The 17,169-nt window shown below is 41.7% G+C and overlaps 1 protein-coding gene across 1 annotated transcript in view; it reads left to right on the top strand.

Annotated features, from left to right (window-relative positions):
- Positions 1–17,169, top strand: part of NEGR1 (neuronal growth regulator 1) — a gene marked incomplete at its 3' end in the record, with an annotated part of 549,603 nt that overhangs the window by 391,062 nt on the left and 141,372 nt on the right. Inside the window, exon 4 of the mRNA XM_083360472.1 lies at positions 5,952–6,083. Within this exon, the coding sequence (XP_083216598.1) occupies positions 5,952–6,083 (132 nt within the window). The remainder of the gene's footprint in view (positions 1–5,951; positions 6,084–17,169) is intronic.

Genomic DNA, 17,169 nt, shown 5'->3' with positions numbered 1-17,169 from the left:
ATATTATCCATTTTCACTTTACTACTTTTATGAATGCTGTTTTTAAAATTTTATTTGAGATAGTTCCTGAATATCATTCCAGTTTATTTCCAAAATCAGAAATCAAGTTTGCTATGAATACAAAGCAAAACTCAGATTTTAGAAAAAAAACATAGAGAAAGCATAGCATGGCCTATGTTAAGCAGCACATTCTGAGTGTCTGGAAAAGACAGAAAGTTAGTTAATGAATTAATATGAATATTTGCTACTGACGTATTTGTTAGGGTGAAAATTCCTAAATACAGGTTGCCTAATAATTTGAAATTATTTTACTTTCCAGTTGAAAAAAAATATGCCTGTTTCTATTACATTAAAATCTAATGAATATTTAGTTCTAGTCCAAGAGGTTCCATCTTTGGTTATAGGAGGAGAGGTGTTACCTCCCATTGATAGGATGTGCAACTTAGGCATCCTCCTGGATACACGACTCAGTTTTGAAGATCATATAGGAGTTGTGGCCAGGGGGGCTTTTCCCGATACTCCCATATTACACCCCTCCTACTTGAGCTGCATTGGTTACTGGTTGCCCTCCGGGTGAGATTTAAGGTGCTGGTTCTTACGTATAAAGCCCTACATGGCTTAGGCCCGGGATATTTGCAGGACCATCTGCTAGCAGGAACGACTTCCCATCGCCTGGTGCGCTCACACAGGGAGGGCCTCCTCAGGGTGCCATCGGCTAGACAATGTCGGCTGGCGACCCCCAGGGGGAGGGCCTTCTCTGTGGGAGTGCCTGCCCTGTGGAATCAGCTTCCCCTTGAGCTCCGGATGGCCCCGGATCTCCGGTCCTTTCGTTGCAACCTCAAAACATTTCTTTTCCATCAGGCTGACCTGGACTGATGATAGGGGTTTTTAAAAAGAAAATGTTTTTAATATTTTATCACTGGGGCTTGTTAGTTTAATCTTTTTTAACATTTGTATCATTGTGTTTTATTGTTGTTAGCTGCCCTGAGTCCTTCGGGAGATAGGGCGGCATATAAGTCCCATAAATAAATAAATAAATAAATAAATAAATAAATAAATAAATAAATAAATAAGAACCTGAAGATACAGGTTGTCCGAAATGTGTTCTTCAGAGCACAGTTTAATTCAGCGGAGAGCTAATCATTATAAATAAGTAGGATTTTTGCAAATCACTTGTTGATGGGCCAACTTTCCAAAAAGGGCAAATATATATGAATAAGAGGAATCAAAGATATTTAAAGTAAAATGTGGCACATTGATTAGCTAGAGGGTGAAATTTTCCTATCAGCTTCAAGGATCCCAAAATTTTACTTGCCCATTCTTCTCAATTTTAATCTCAACTGCAGTAAAATCAGCACTATGACATTAACAACTCTTCAGTAAGAATCTGTTGCAAATCTATCCACCAAAGTATATTCAATTATTGGTACAATATAATGTGAATAAAGTATAGCTTTTCTACCAACTTGGTTGCTATTATAGGCTTCATTTCACATTGATAGCAAATAATACTTTCCTAAAAAGTCATTCAATCCATCCACAGTGAAATACAACAGCAGTCAACCACATCAAAAGAACAGCTGGCTCTTTAGTTGAAGTTTACTTTTTATAATGCATTCTTTCCATCCAAAAAAGGGGAGGGGAGAGAAAAAAAAAAATTCCACTGCAATCTATTTTGTACCATTAATTGTTTTCACCCTGTTTTATCCCTCCTTACATTTGTTTTTCTGAGGCGTATGTTTGTATTAAACTATCATTTATACATTATTTCACTTGGAATGATCTAAATTATCTAGGAAAACAGCCAGAAAAATGGCAAAGTTAAAAATGATACCAATGTTACTTGCCAAATTATACAAATTTATCCTACTGGATGGAATCACACAGTTGTATCAGCTGTGAGAGAACACTTTGGACTGAGCAGTTGTGTGTCTGTTTTTCTCAGCTCTATCCTACTGGAATTAATGGATATGCTGTCGAGCCATGACTTTTTTTAGGTGTTACCAAATACTACTTAAAGTGGCTTACTATTGAAAGACTGAACTTGGCATTTTTTCCTAGCTAATAACTATTTTGCTTTGTTTTATTTATTTTATATTTGTTCCTCGGAAGAATACTCTCTTGGCTTCATTTATCTATAAACTCAAATTCATATTTTTATAATGCACCTGGAAAACTTACAACTATAACAAAGGTTTGCTGAAAGACAGCACATAGTAGACTTTGGACATGAACAATTAAAACAGAATTTTCTTAAAATAAAAAGTGTTCATGAAAAAAATGAGTGCACCATTCTCTAAACCTTAACTGAGTGACTGTCCTAACAAGAATAATAAAACTATAAAGTGATGGAGCAAGGATGGTTTTTAAATAAGTTGTGAGAGATTGTGATGTGGAGACCTTGGGAAGCTAAGCATAACAAAGAATAATAAAGGAAACATAAAATAGTTCTTGGTTGTGATTATTTGGAAATATTCAATTGGAATGGTCTTTATTAACCTTGGGATATAGTGGGGTAATTATGTTTCCTGATATTGCTTTGAGCTCTTCCATCTCTTTCAGGTCAAATTATATAGTTACTGATTAAATGACCAAATGATTGGCTAGAGAACCTAAGAACCTTGTAGAAAGTGCTTCAAAATTGGAATTTGGAATGGAAAGTTGTAGCAAAAGGGATAGAAAGGAAGAGGAACAAGGAAAAATAAGAAAAGGAAATAGGAGAAGCCAGCAAAATGTGTTTGATGAATGTGTGTATAAGAAGGACAATGAGAATAATCGCATGTAACTCAAGTTCTGCTCTTTAAAAGGTGAAGCTTCTCAGTTCTTCTGAGGAGATCACATCAGATTTAAAGTTTAATGAGACACAGCTTGATAGCTTCAAAATGGTGTAGAACACTTTGAATGTTATTGTATATTCAAGGGTAAGTCCCATTTCTCTTAGAATCTGGTATGTTCAAAAAGAAATAGTAGGCATACAGCTTTTGCCAGTTTTTATGTGGCATGTGGAATGTCTCCAGTCATTGTGGTATGCAACATATTTGAATCAGAATAATATTTATCTTTGGAAAATGATTGTTACCACAGCTACTTCTTGGAGAGGATGTCTGGGTGCAGAGGTACTGGGGGTATCAATTTTAAATAGGGCTTTATTTCAAGGATTTATTTCCAAATCAGTTATATTAAGAATTAAGTTGAACAAGATTCAACACATAATTAGAACTGTCAGAATCATATATTGTTGTTAGAGAAATGCTCCCCTATGACTCTAACTGCTTATAACATATTGGACTGTATTGATGCTATGATTTAGAGTCAAATATTTTAGATCTGCTTCTTTTTCATACTTATATGGAACTACTGTAGTTCTTTCTGCTTAGATAAATGTCCACTCATGTTCAATATGATAACACTACAGTGACCTAAGTTTGGAAAGGATCTGTGAGTACAGTAGTTTAAGTAAAACAAGTAAATTGAGTAAAAAAAAACCTGAGGCATTTACTGTTAATATACTGTATTATTGTCTTGCTATTCTGTTTCTTGATTTTGAAAGAAGGAACATAGACTATACAGGTGAAACTCGAAAACTTAGAATATCGTGCAAAAGTTCATTTATTTCAGTAATGCAACTTAAAAGGGGAAACTAATATATGAGATAGACTCATTACATGCAAAGCAAGATAGTTCAAGCCGTGATTTGTCATAATTGTGAAGATTATGGCTTACAGCTCATGAAAACCCCAAATCCACAATCTCAGAAAATTAGAATATTGTGAAAAGGTGCAATATTCTAGTCTCAAAGTGTCCCATTCTAATCAGCTAATTAAGCCATAACACCTGCAAAGGGTTCCTGAGCCTTTAAATGGTCTCTCAGTCTGGTTCAGTAGGAATCACAATCATGAGGAAGACTGCTGACCTGACAGTTGTGCAGAAAACCATCATTGACACCCTCCATAAGGAGGGAAAGCCTCAAAAGGTAATTGCAAAAGAAGTTGGATGTTCCCAAAGTGCTGTATCAAAGCACATTAATAGAAAGTTATGTGGAAGGGAAAAGTGTGGAAGAAAAAGGTGCACAAGCAGCAGGGATGACCGCAGCCTGGAGAGGATTGTCAGGAAAAGGCCATTCAAAAGTGTTGGGGACTTTCACAAGGAGTGGACTGAGGCTGAAGTCAGTGCATCAAGAACCACCACACACAGACGGATCCTGGACATGGGCTTTAAATGTCGTATTCCTCTTGTCAAGCCGCTCCTGAACAACACAAACATCAGAAGCGTCTTACCTGGGCTAAGGAAAAACAGACCTGGTCTGTTGCTCCAAAGTTGTCTTTTCTGATGAGAGCAACTTTTGCATCTCATTTTGGAAACCAAGGACCCAGAGCCTGGAGGAAGAATGGAGAGGCACACACTGCAAGATGCTTGAAGTCCAGTGTGAAATTTCCACAGTCTGTGTTGATTTGGGGAGCCATGTCATCTGCTGGTGTTGGTCCACTGTGCTTCATTAAGTCCAGGGTCAATGCAGCCATCTACCAGGAGATTTTGGAGCACTTCATGCTTCCTTATGCAGACGAGCTTTATGGGGATGCTGACTTCATTTTCCAGCAGGACCTGGCACCTGCCTACAATGCCAAAAGCACCAAAACCTAGTTCAATGACCGTGAGATTACTGTGCTTGATTGGCCAGCAAACTCACCTGACCTGAACCCCATAGAGAATCTATGGGGCATTGCCAAGAGAAAGATGAGAGACATGAGACCGAACAATGCAGAAGAGCTGAAGGCCGCTATTGAAGCATCCTGGTCTTCCATAACACCTCAGCAGTGCCACAGGCTGATAGCTTCCATGCCACGCCACATTGAGGCAGTAATTGCTGCAAAAGGGGCCCAAACCAAGTACTGAGTACATATGCATGCTTATACTTTTCAGAGGTCCAATATTGTTCTATGTACACTCCTTGTTTTATTGATTGCATGTAATATTCTAATTTTCTGAGATTGTGGATTTGGGGTTTTCATGAGCTGTATGCCATAATCATCACAATTATGACAAATCATGGCTTGAACTATCGTGCTTTGCATGTAATGAGTCTATCTCATATATTAGTTTCCCCTTTTAAGTTGCATTACTGAAATAAATGAACTTTTGCACGATATTCTAATTTTTCGAGTTTCACCTGTAGGCTTCAGCTATAACATAATAGATATTGAAACTGTAACTGAACAATGTGATTAAAAATATTAGATCAGAATGAAATAATTTTCCATTGCAAATATTTGGTGTATGCATCAAATTATTATTTTTTTGTTCCAAGTGCAACTTCATATTTATAAAAATCAATATAAACTGAGCTATATTCATCTTACCAGCTAGAAGGCTGTTCAGCTCGACTGCCAAATGGGCATAGAATTATTTGTAATATGCTGAAGTTAGGTAAGGCTAACCTGTTTCATGGTCTAGTCACTGTTATAACACTGCTACTAAAATGAGATTATTGTGGGCTTCTTGGTATAAACCAATTAGGAATCACAACCAAATTAATTTATTCTGCTTTATTGTAAAGCTATGTTGACAGAATCTTGCAAGTCTGAAAATACAGTTCTTCCCCCCTGCCTCCTTTACAGTCCAAAACTAGGAGGGTCTCTTCTGAGTTTCTCCCTGGCCTGCCCCACTACCCAGTTTTCAACTTTGCTGTTTCTTATCTGACCATTCCCTTGGCACTGTCTCTTTGCCCAAATTCCCAAAGTCTTTTCCACATACCACTACAGTTGTACAATGTGAGATTGTTTTCTGAGCACAAGAAAAGAAGTAAAATGTACTCATTTTTTCATTTTAGAAATAGTTCTGTCAGCAGAACTTTTGTGTAGTGCGTTGTTTATGTCTGAACAAGATTCATTCAGCTCCAGTTCCTTTTCCCTCAGATTTCCTATGTTCAACATCTTGTTCTTCTTTCATTTCAGCCAAACCCTTTGAAAATGGACAATACTTGGACATCTATGGAATTACAAGAGACCAAGCTGGGGAGTATGAATGTAGTGCTGAAAATGATGTCTCAGTTCCAGATGTGAAAAAAGTAAAAGTCACAGTAAACTGTAAGTCATGATTTTTGGTTTTTTTTTAGAAAATGGATCACTTTGATTTTAGAAGCAAAAATCAGTTGTCAATAAATGATTAAATGTGATGTAAATTCTGCATAAAGATTACATGAGAAGAAGAACATAGCAACAGGCTGTGCCCACAACTTGTATGTCTTCTGGAGAATGTCATTGACCTTTTGTACCGGTGGAAACTCTTGGCAGTTCTTACAATAACTTACCTTTCATGAGCACGCATTATTTCCAGCCACACATCTCAAAAAGACTTATTTTGTACGCCTTTCTCATCCATCCAGAGAATTCTTCAACATACTGGCTGGCTGCCTATTGATTCATTCCACTCTTTCTTTCTGAATTGGAAACTACAGGAACACACCCATAAGAGCCTTGGTGGAGCAGTGGGCTAATGCCTCCTTAAGTAACACCAGCTGCCTGCAATTAGTGCAGGTTCGCATCCCACCAGGCTCAAGGTTGACTCAGCCTTCCATCCTTCCGAGGTAGGTAAAATGAGGACCCAGATTGTTGGGGGCAATTAAGCTGACTTTGTAATAATGCCGCTTGGGGTGTGTGTGAAAGCCCTAATAAGCAGGCATATACATAGAATGAAGGCTACTGCTAAGCTTGTAAGCCGCCCTGAGTCTTCGGAGAAGGGCGGGATATAAATGGAATTAAAATAAATAAAAATAAAAATAATGTTCACTAATTTCAGTCCTTGATAAGAAGATAACAGAACTCCATAGATTTTAGCAAAACATGGCCATTGCATGACAGAAAGCCTAAAATGAACGAAAACTGTGAGAACTTCTCAGACTCCATTGAAAAGGTCTTCCCAAAAAAATATCTTTGGGGGACAGAAATATTATAATATATTTCCCTAATAACAAATTCAAACTTTCTGGAGATTTATTTAATTTATAAAAAAAGAAAATGATAATAAATAAAACCCTTCTTTACTTTATTTAGACTGAGTTGTATTTTCCTCATTTCATGCTTTTATAAAAATCTGAAGTCTATTTATGATAGTTTCAGTAGTAAAATTGTTTGGAGTTGCTGTATATTAAGATTAGGATTGAGTGGGGGGGGAATTCAGCTTAATTTTAAATGATAAGAGTTGTGACAGTGAACTTTTGAGGAGATGAGAAAAATTTCTTAGTGGCCATTCCTTTTCATACACATAATAGCTTTCAGATTATAATTGTGTTTATATACACATGCATATACAAATAGGTCTCCATTATACTTAATATTAACATACCACTCATTTATTATTTCAGGAAAAATGCAGTAGAAAAATTGTAGGTCTTTTCATGGGCCATTGTTTCTCAATTTTGGCAGCTGCCAGAAGTGTGGACTTCAGCTCCCAGAATTCCTGAGCCAGCAAACACTGCCCTAAGAGAAATGAAGTAATACATCCCTGTATTGCCAAAAGAAATACTGGTACTTAAGAAGACACTTTGTGCCTTGAATCAGAAGGAGACTGGTAGCGTCTTTTCAGTCTAATACTTAAATAAGACTAAAGCCTCAAATGTTAACTACATATCATTGTTAGATTAATGGAGTAGATGGCCCATGGATGATTTAGATTGATGAGGGATGAGGTGGGAAGATGAAGTAGTTATGCCAATGCAGGTTACATCTAAGACACATTGCAAATACCATATGGATTTACAATTAAAAACCGATTGTGTTTGTGGAGAACCTCTGAAATCTTCTGATGTATGTCATTTCTTCAGTCTTTGCTCAATCATGTTGGTAGAACTTTTTGTTCCAAAACAGCTGCTTTGACATATTTTAGGAACTCTGGGAGTTGAAGTCCACGCATCTTAAGGTGACCAAGGTTGAGAAACACGACTCAAAATATTCTCTAATCCTAATTGCAAAACTTAGAACAGGTTTTTGTTTTAGTAGAAAATGGGGAAGCTGCAGCATTGGTCCTAAAATAAGGAAGCTTGATTTAAAAAAAAAGAACCCCCGCAACCCCTACAACTTTGGAAAATTCTGAAAATCTTGACTCTATACGTATGTCTGAAAAAGTGTCTGTTTTGCATCATATAATTCATCTATTGACATTGTAAATCTAGAAGTCGAGGTAGGCATCTTCTTGTCATTTGTTTGCCTGTTAGGCAAGCTACTCAATTTATTTGGCTTTGACACTACCTCCAAGGCATGATCCAATATTAACATTTTTGCCAGAGAGAATTTTTTTTCTTTAGCAGAAGTATGATTTTTTTTAAAAAAATGAAATACTTGAGGTACTTATGTGTTCTCCCCACCAAAATAAAATAAAGCCTCATCAGTAGGACTCTTTTTACTTTAAAAGCTGGTATTTCAGGGTAATGCATTGTTCACCTTCACATGCTTTTTTAAAATATATATATAGATTTTTTTCTCTCAGTGGGAAACATTCAGGTATGTAATCCCCCTCTCTGTAAATTCCCAGCACCTAAATAATCTAGAATGTGCTGCAAAGGAATCCTGGGTGTAGACATTTGAAGTTAGTAAAAATAAAAACGATGAACTCTGGGATATAAGAGAAAATTCTTCTTTATTGCTGAGCTTTCGTCAACAAGCTGTTGACATCATCAGAGCAAGGGCTGAATGATGAGTCAGTACATACACTTGTATGGCAGTTATAAAGTTCAAATTGTGGAATGTGGGTGTGGCCTGTTCGTGACAAGCTCGCTCATTTATAATCACAGTGGTTCTGGCTTTGCTGGAAAAGGCCGGTCTCTGGTTGATTTTTAAATTTTTAAATTTGTTCAACAATGTTGCAAGGATAATACACCACATTCAAACCATGATTCACAGAACACCACAACCTGGGCAACCATCCCATATATCAACGGGGTCTCTGAAGCAACTGCTAGAATCCTGGCACCATATAATGTCAACATTGTGCACAGACCCAACTAAACTTTACATTCTAAAGTAATGCGCTTCAAAGAATCATTATCCAAGGACAATTTATCATCTATTATCTACAAAATCAACTGCAACAAATGCTCTTGCAATTATATCAGGGAAACATCCAAAAGACTAAAAACCAGGATACATGAACATATTCTAGCAGTTAAAAGACAAGAACAATGCTCCCAACTCTGAGCCCATATAGCTGAACATAGCCATACCTTTGATTTCAAAGGAGCTATAGTCATCTCTCAAGACACCACTAATGGTGGCTGTCTATTGAAAGAGGCTTGGTTGTCTGATAATAATTCAATTAATAGACATATCAAATTATTACCACCATACCAAACTCTGAGAAGGCATTTACAACAACACAAAATGCTTTAGCGAAGAAGCAGGCGAGACAGCAAAGTTAAGCAACTTAACTTTATTTACGAACCCGGCAAACAACAGAAGAACATGGCTCCTATTTATACTAGCAGCTGTCAACAGGTTAGCCAATCAGGGCTGAGCCGGTTTCCCGCGCCGTTCGCTTCCGCCAATCGGAGCCGGCTGGATTTGACAGCTCGGAGCTGTCATCGGCAGCGCGTGCTGTTACCAGGTGATTTTGACAGCCGAGAGCTGTCAGTCGGTTGGCGCCTGCGTGGTTCGGTCCGGCAGCTTTTGACAGCTGTCAAAATCTGCCGCGGCTTTTACCTCAGCCCTGTTTAATACATATATATAACATTAATAATATGTGAATACATAACACCCCTTACCCCTCCCTCTGATTGAGTTGATGTTCCCCAACTGTTTCTTTTTTGGGTTTCCCCATTCAAAGTCTTTCAAGTAGGCGGGGGGTCTTTTTATTCTTTCGGAGCACCGGGGGGTTGTCTCAGCTGGTCGTTCCTTTTCCCCAGGCGTATCGAGATCTGGCTCAGGGGGTATGGGGCATGGCTCCGGCGTTTCAGCGTCGTTTTGTGCGGGGTCTTGTTGTGGTGTATTTTGATCGGGGGGGTTTTGGTGTGATAGTGTTTGCGGCGGGGCTTCTGCCTGCATTTCGTCGTTCCCCCTTTCCCCCATATTTTGTGGGCTGCGACGCCGAAGTTGGTCGATGTGTCTGCGGATGTGGGAATTGTGCCCTGTGTCTATGATGTATGATAGGGGACCTGTTTGTTCAATGACAACCCCCTGCGTCCATTTGCTGCCCCCTCTGTAGTTCCTTGCCCAGACAGCTTGCCCTGTGCTGAGAGTCCTGTGTTGGAGGGGCAGTGTTGTGACTCAGGGCCAGCCTGTGGTTTCGGCAGCCGGCTCAGATGTGTCGGAGGACTCAGATGAGGGGGAGGAGGACCGTGTGGGAGACGAACCGGTTGATGATGGCGTGGAGGCTTGGCAGAGTTCCCAGCCGGGGCCCTCTTCTCAGCTGCGTGAGCCCGATAGTGCGGAAGATGATGACCCACAGCTGGCCCTGTTCAAGGACGCCCGACGCAGGAGGCAGTCGAGCAGGAACAAACAAAGAAAGAATGTGGGACTCCTCGGGAGGAGGCACAGGGAGACCACGCCCTGAGCTCTCTATAAAAGGAGTGTTTGGGGAGGGGCTGGTTGCTGAAAGCAACTTTTCCGCTTGAGAAGACAAGCTCTAGTGTTTTTGTTAACTGCGTAATTAAATCTTGGCAGAAGCCTTTTAGCCTTGGACGCTCTCCAGTCTCTTCTTTTGAATAGGGGTTTGCTAGAAGAGGGCTGATTCAGAACAGGCAGTTCTGGGTTTGGAGGGGATCTGTCGGGATGTAAACGGTCCAATCTAGTAGTTAGTCTCTTGCCCCAGCGGAGTTCAGCTGGAGACTTCCCTGTAGTTGTGCATGGGGTGGTGTGTTGAGCCAAGAGGAATTGAGCAAGTCTGCGGTGCCAGTTGCCGGAGATGATTTTCCGCAGTGCCTCTTTTGTTGATTTCACCATCACCTCTGCCAAGCCGTTAGTGGATGGGTGAAACGGAGCCGTGGTGGTGTGCCTAATAGAGTTCGCCGTTGTGAAACTCTGGAATTCGTAGGAAGTAAATTGGGGGCCGTTATCGGAGACTATTACATCCGGAAGCCCATGTGTTGCGAACAACCCCCTTAAAACTTGTATTGTTGCTGCCGAAGTCGTGCTAGTCACTGGGGCCACCTCCAGCCATCTCGAATAGCTATCCACAACTATTAGGAATGTTTGTCCCTGGAATGGACCTGCATAGTCTATGTGGATACGTGACCAGGGTGTCTTTGTAGTTTCCCATCTGTGAATGGGAGCCTGGGGCTGGGCTGCTCTGACAAGTTGGCAGGGATAGCAGCTGGCTACATGCGCTTCTATCTGCTTGTCTAATCCTGGCCACCAGACATAGCTTCTGGCCAGAGCCTTCATTTTGACGGTCCCTGGGTGACCTTCATGGAGGCTTTCTAACACCTTAAGTCTGTGTTTTTCAGGTATGATTACCCTGCTGCCCCATAATAAACATCCCTGATGGGTGGATAATTCCTTTTGCTTTAAAATATAAGGTTGGAATTCTGGGTCTGGGGGTGTGGATTGCCAGCCAGACGTGACATAGCCTAAGACTCTGCCTAATGTTTTGTCTGCAGCAGTGGCTGCAGAAATGTCCTTAACCGATAATGGGCATTCAGGCAGATCTGAGATAGCCAGTATCTTCCCAGCTGGTGCTGGGTCTGGGTCGATTATTGGTTGGGGCAGTCTGCTAAGCCCATCAGCATGGCCCATGGTTTTCCCTGGTTTGTATTCTAAAGTGTATGAATAGGCTGACAAAAAGGTAGACCATCTCAGGATGTGGGGAGATAATATTTGGGGCGTTAGTTTGTTTACTGTAAAGATTCCTAATAGGGGCTTATGGTCCGTAAAAATGGTAAAAGGTCGGCCATATAGGTAGTCATGAAACTTTTTTACGCTAGCCACTATAGCTAAAGCCTCTTTATCAATCTGAGCGTAATTGCGCTCAGGTTTTGACAGCGTTCTGGAATAGAACGCTACAGGGGTTTGCGTTCCTTCCTTAGTTAAGTGGCTTAGGACTGCTCCGATGCCGTAGGGAGAGGCATCACAAGCCAGACATAAGGGTAGCTGTTCGTTGAACAGTGCTACCGTTGCATTGCTAGTTAGTAAGTTTTTTAGTAGATTAAAACTTTTATCGTGCTGAGGTGACCAGTTCCAGGGTTTGCCTTTATCTAATAACCTGTGGAGGGGTTCAGCGATGGAGGCTTTGTGAGGCAGGAAGGTATGGTAAAAATTAACCAACCCTAGGAAGGCTTGTAGTTCCTGTTTATTTTTAGGGGTTGGTGCTGTTTTAATGGCTTTAATTTTTGTTTCAGTGGGGTGAATTCCCTTTGCGTCAATTTTAAAACCTAAAAACTCTGTTGAGGGCACCCCTATGGAGCATTTGTCTCGTCTTAATTTAAGGCCAGCCTCCCTGAATCTAAGGAGCACCTTTGTTAATTTGTCAGCGAAGTCGTTTTCTGATTTCCCTGCAATTAAGATGTCGTCGAAATACGGACAGACCCCAGGGATCCCTTTCAGTGTTTTTTCCATGATTTCTTGGAAGATCCCTGGGGCTGCAGAGATGCCGAATTGAAGGCGGTTAATTTTAAAAGCTCCTTTGTGGGTTACTATTGTCTGTGCTAAGGCGGTGTCAGGGGTGACAGGCAGCTGTAAATATACCTGCGCCAAGTCTAACTTGGCAAAAATGGCGCCTGACTTAATGGCCGCGAGGATGTCTTTGACAGCCGGGACCGGGTAGGCATGGGCGTTTAAAGCGCGGTTTAGGGTCGCTTTATAGTCAGCACATATCCTAATTTGGCCATTTGGCTTAATTGGGGTCACTATGGGTGTCTCCCATTCTGCCCCTTCTACTGGTTCTAGGACCCCTAAGTTAGTTAATCGGTCTAGTTCAGTTTCTATTTTTTCTCTTAAGGCGAAGGGAACTCTTCGCGCCTTGATTCTGACAGGCATTACATTAGGATTTAGTTTTAATGATACAGGTGGCCCTGTGTATTTTCCAAGTGAGCTGTCAAAGACGTCCGCGAATTGAAGGCAGACGGATTCTAAGTTTGACAGCTGAGTGGCGTTGACGCCTGTCAACGCTATCCCTAGCGCCTCAAACCAGTCCAGTCCTAGCAGGCTGGTCCTGTTTTCCTGGGTCACTAGTATCGTAAGGGGTCCCTTAAATTGTTTAAACTCTGTTGGAACGGAAGCCTTTCCCCGGAGTTTAATGGGCGTCTTTTGAAAATCCGCTAGGCGGAGTTTGGTGGGGCGAAGGGCGGGCCGTTTTCTGCTGCGGTTACAAATGTCCCTGTAAGTTTGCTAAGAAATTAGTGAGACGGAGGACCCAGAGTCCACTTCCATCTCACAGGGAATTTCATGAATCAGGACGTCCACCTTGACTTTGGGCTTAAGGGTGCTGTGGACTGTGTGTTCCCTCACCCTTCCCTTCACGTTAAGCACTAGGGTTTTGGAATTGGGTCTGACCCTGGGTGTGTGCTGGTTCATACCTGCGGACGTCACCTCCAGTTCATGCAGATTTTCTTGACTCCGGCTACGGCACACGGCTTTGAGGTGACCTGTCTTTCCGCATCCATGGCACTTGGCACTGCGGAACCGGCACGTTGCTCTCGGGTGGCTTCCGCTGCAACTGGCACATTTGGCCCTGTTTGGCTGGTAGCTAGCGCCCCTTTGGTTGTTGGCAGGGCCCCCTCTGTTGTTGCGTGGCAGCCTGAGCCTTTCGAACCGCCGCTGAACAGCATCAATGTCCATGGAGACGTCGTCCTCCTGGTGCACGGACCCGCTGGGCCCGCTGTCAGGAGAACGTTGGTTGTCACCGTGGCAATGACTTCCCTCGCCACTTCAGCCAGTATCAGTTCGGGCTTGGCGATCAGCTTTCTCCTCAGCCGCTCATCTTTAAGCCCAATGACGATTTGGTCCCGGATTCGGCCCTCTAAGTCCGGGAACCGACATCGCCGTGCGGCGTGTCTGACCCGGGTTATAAAGTCATTGGCGGGCTCGTCAGGGAGCTGTATTCTTCGGGCGAAATTTACCCTCCAGAAGAGCTCTGACTTCGTGGGCATGAAGTGTTTACTCAGCCCCTCGGTGAGATCAGCATAGGAGATCGTGGCGATAGGATCTGGACTGAAGAGTCCCACAGCGGCGTCATAGACAGCGGGCCCACTGAGCCAGAGGAGGGCGGCTGCCTTCGCCCGGTCGTCCGTAATCTTCTTTACCACCAGGTATCCTTCTACCTGACCCAGATGAGATTCCCAGCATTCTGGGTGGCGAGTGTTGAACTCTCGAATGTGGCCGTGGTTCGTCATGCTATCTGTCTAGTCGTGGGTGCAGCTGCTTGCGTTGTGTGGGAGATAGGCTCCCAAGTGACTTCAGCGAGTGACTAGCTCAGGCTAAGGGAAAAAATCTCTTCTCCCCTTAGGCGGTGACTTCAGCTATGCAAGCAGGCATCCCACCTTCGTCGCCAGTGCTTTAGCGAAGAAGCAGGCGAGACAGCAAAGTTAAGCAACTTAACTTTATTTACGAACCCGGCAAACAACAGAAGAACATGGCTCCTATTTATACTAGCAGCTGTCAACAGGTTAGCCAATCAGGGCTGAGCCGGTTTCCCGTGCCGTTCGCTTCCGCCAATCGGAGCTGGCTGGATTTGACAGCTCGGAGCTGTCATCGGCAGCGCATGCTGTTACCAGGTGATTTTGACAGCCGAGAGCTGTCAGTCGGTTGGCGCCTGCGTGGTTCGGTCCGGCAGCTTTTGACAGCTGTCAAAATCTGCCGCGGCTTTTACCTCAGCCCTGTTTAATACATATATATAACATTAATAATATGTGAATACATAACACAAAACATCCAAACGCTTAAATACAATCAAAAAAGACACAAACACACCACTCCACCCACCTGTCAAACACTATATCAACACAACAGATGAGATTATTATAACACAATCCATTCCAATTGAACTAAACAATAGACAAAATTCTAACACAACAATGATAACTTGCATAACCAACACACCATCTGACATAAAGACAACACCACCTCTGAACACAACACCCAAGACACAAATCTTGCAACTTCACTAAGTAACCACACACAACAAAACAAACACACACAACACCCAAACAACAGAATATTGAGACCATGATTAAAACTGAAATCTGTCCCACGATGCACAATAAAACAAAAAAAATAACAAGCCAGATCAAACATCCCACAAAATCACTCACAACTGACAACCACAACACTTATTTTCATTCACACCAAACAACCATGCAAAACAAGACACACACAACAACCACACACTAAAAGAGTCTTAAGATCTGACAAGTCAAACCACACAACAGAGCCGATTTTACAGCAACCAGGCAAAGAAACACAAAGTAGAGCAATTTGTTTATACACTCCACAAGGACATCTGCAGAATCAAGCCTACGATGACTGCACACAAGGGAACGAGACGACCTCCTTGACTCTACTTCGAATGAAGAGCCTGTCAGCCAGCGCATGACTACACGTGGCACGACAAGACTTACACGCCTAACAGCTGATATGCAGCAAGCAGCTGCTAGGTGTGACTTTTAAAAATCAACCAGAGACCAGCCTTTTCCAGCAAAGCCGGAACCACTGTGATTATAAACAAGTGAGCTTGTCATGAACAGGCCACACCCACATTCCACAATTTGAACGTTATAACTGCCATACAAGTGTAGCAGACCAGCCCATCCACTCAAAACACACCCCCACCCAATCAGAACACACCCACCATTCAAAACACACTCCCACCCAATCAGAACACACCTAATCCCCCAGCCAATCAGAGCACACCTCCACCCACAGAACACCCCCCCTCTGGCAGTTTAAAAAAGAGGAAGAAACAGCCACTACCACATGCTTCTCCCAGAAGAAGGAAGCTGAAGCCACAAGCCTGAGGATGACGGATGGGATTCCATCGAAACGTTGCTCCTACACCTTCAATTCTACGCGGGAAAAAACCCAAATGACCAAAGATCCACATACAAACACCCACGAAAACCTCAGAAAACGTATATATATATATTCATCATTAGCCTCCCCCAAGATCTTCTATAACACTAGTTACAGATCTTCTGTGATTTATGCAATTTTAGAACATGAATACTTTTGATTGTCACAAGATATGAGTTAATATAAAATATGCTCTACTTAAAACTTTCCCTCAATATCTTGCTGGCCACTTAGAAGTAGAATAATAGGCTATGCAAGTCTTTTGCTGGATATAATACAGTGCTTTTCATTCTTGCTTGAAACATTTAAATGTAGTTTACAAGATAAATGGCTTGTGGTAGGTATACTGATCTCAAACTTCCTAAAGCAGTCCAAAATTCCATAATAATTTAACACTCCAGTGAAGCAAAATAGATCTTTTTTAATGCGGTTCATATAAACCCTGACTTTCACATCTGTCCAACTCTTTGTAAGGATAAAGGAAACAAGATAGCATCATGGTTCAAACTGTATTGTATCAGTTCTTCCAAACTTATCATCTATGGTTCTTTTTTTCCCCTAATATTGAAAATCCCACCTAGAATATCAGAGAATCTCATAAAAGCATAGTATATTGTCAGACCAAGCTCTGTATTTGAACTGCAGTATATTGTTACTTACATATATCACAGGTCATCTGACACTAAAGAATAAAGGTTACTGTTTTTCCTGCCAGATGAAAGGAAGATTTTTGAGTAAACTGTTGTATTATCAAGGGTAAAAAGTCCAACTAGGAGAAAGATCATGATCCCTTGGTCTTTGATGTGAAAATTTTGTATCATTTACCACTCCACTGCCTTTGGACATATTGAACAGGATTCTGGTGTTTTTTTTCTTCCCCTAAGTTGCTGTAAATCCGAGGTAGCTGCCCCAAAATCGATGACATTACATCAGATTTATAGTAGCATTGCAAAGTGCAATTTGTCCTAATGGCCTTGGCTCTACAATTGTAATTAAAGTAGCTGTAAATGTTGATAGATGGTGTACGTGCAAGCCCTGATTCACTGAGGAAATTCCAACAAACTGCAACCCTTGCAAGAGAGACTTTGTGATCTCTGTATCATGCAAATCACCATATGCCTGGCAAGAGAGTTAACTCATCAAGATATAACAACAATTGCATTCACCAGATGTGTGTTTA

This window comes from Vipera ursinii (assembly GCF_947247035.1).
Source record: "Vipera ursinii genome assembly, chromosome: 3".
NCBI lineage: Eukaryota > Metazoa > Chordata > Lepidosauria > Squamata > Viperidae > Vipera > Vipera ursinii.
Note: the sequence above shows the minus strand (reverse complement) of the source record. Positions and strands in the feature narration are given on the sequence as shown.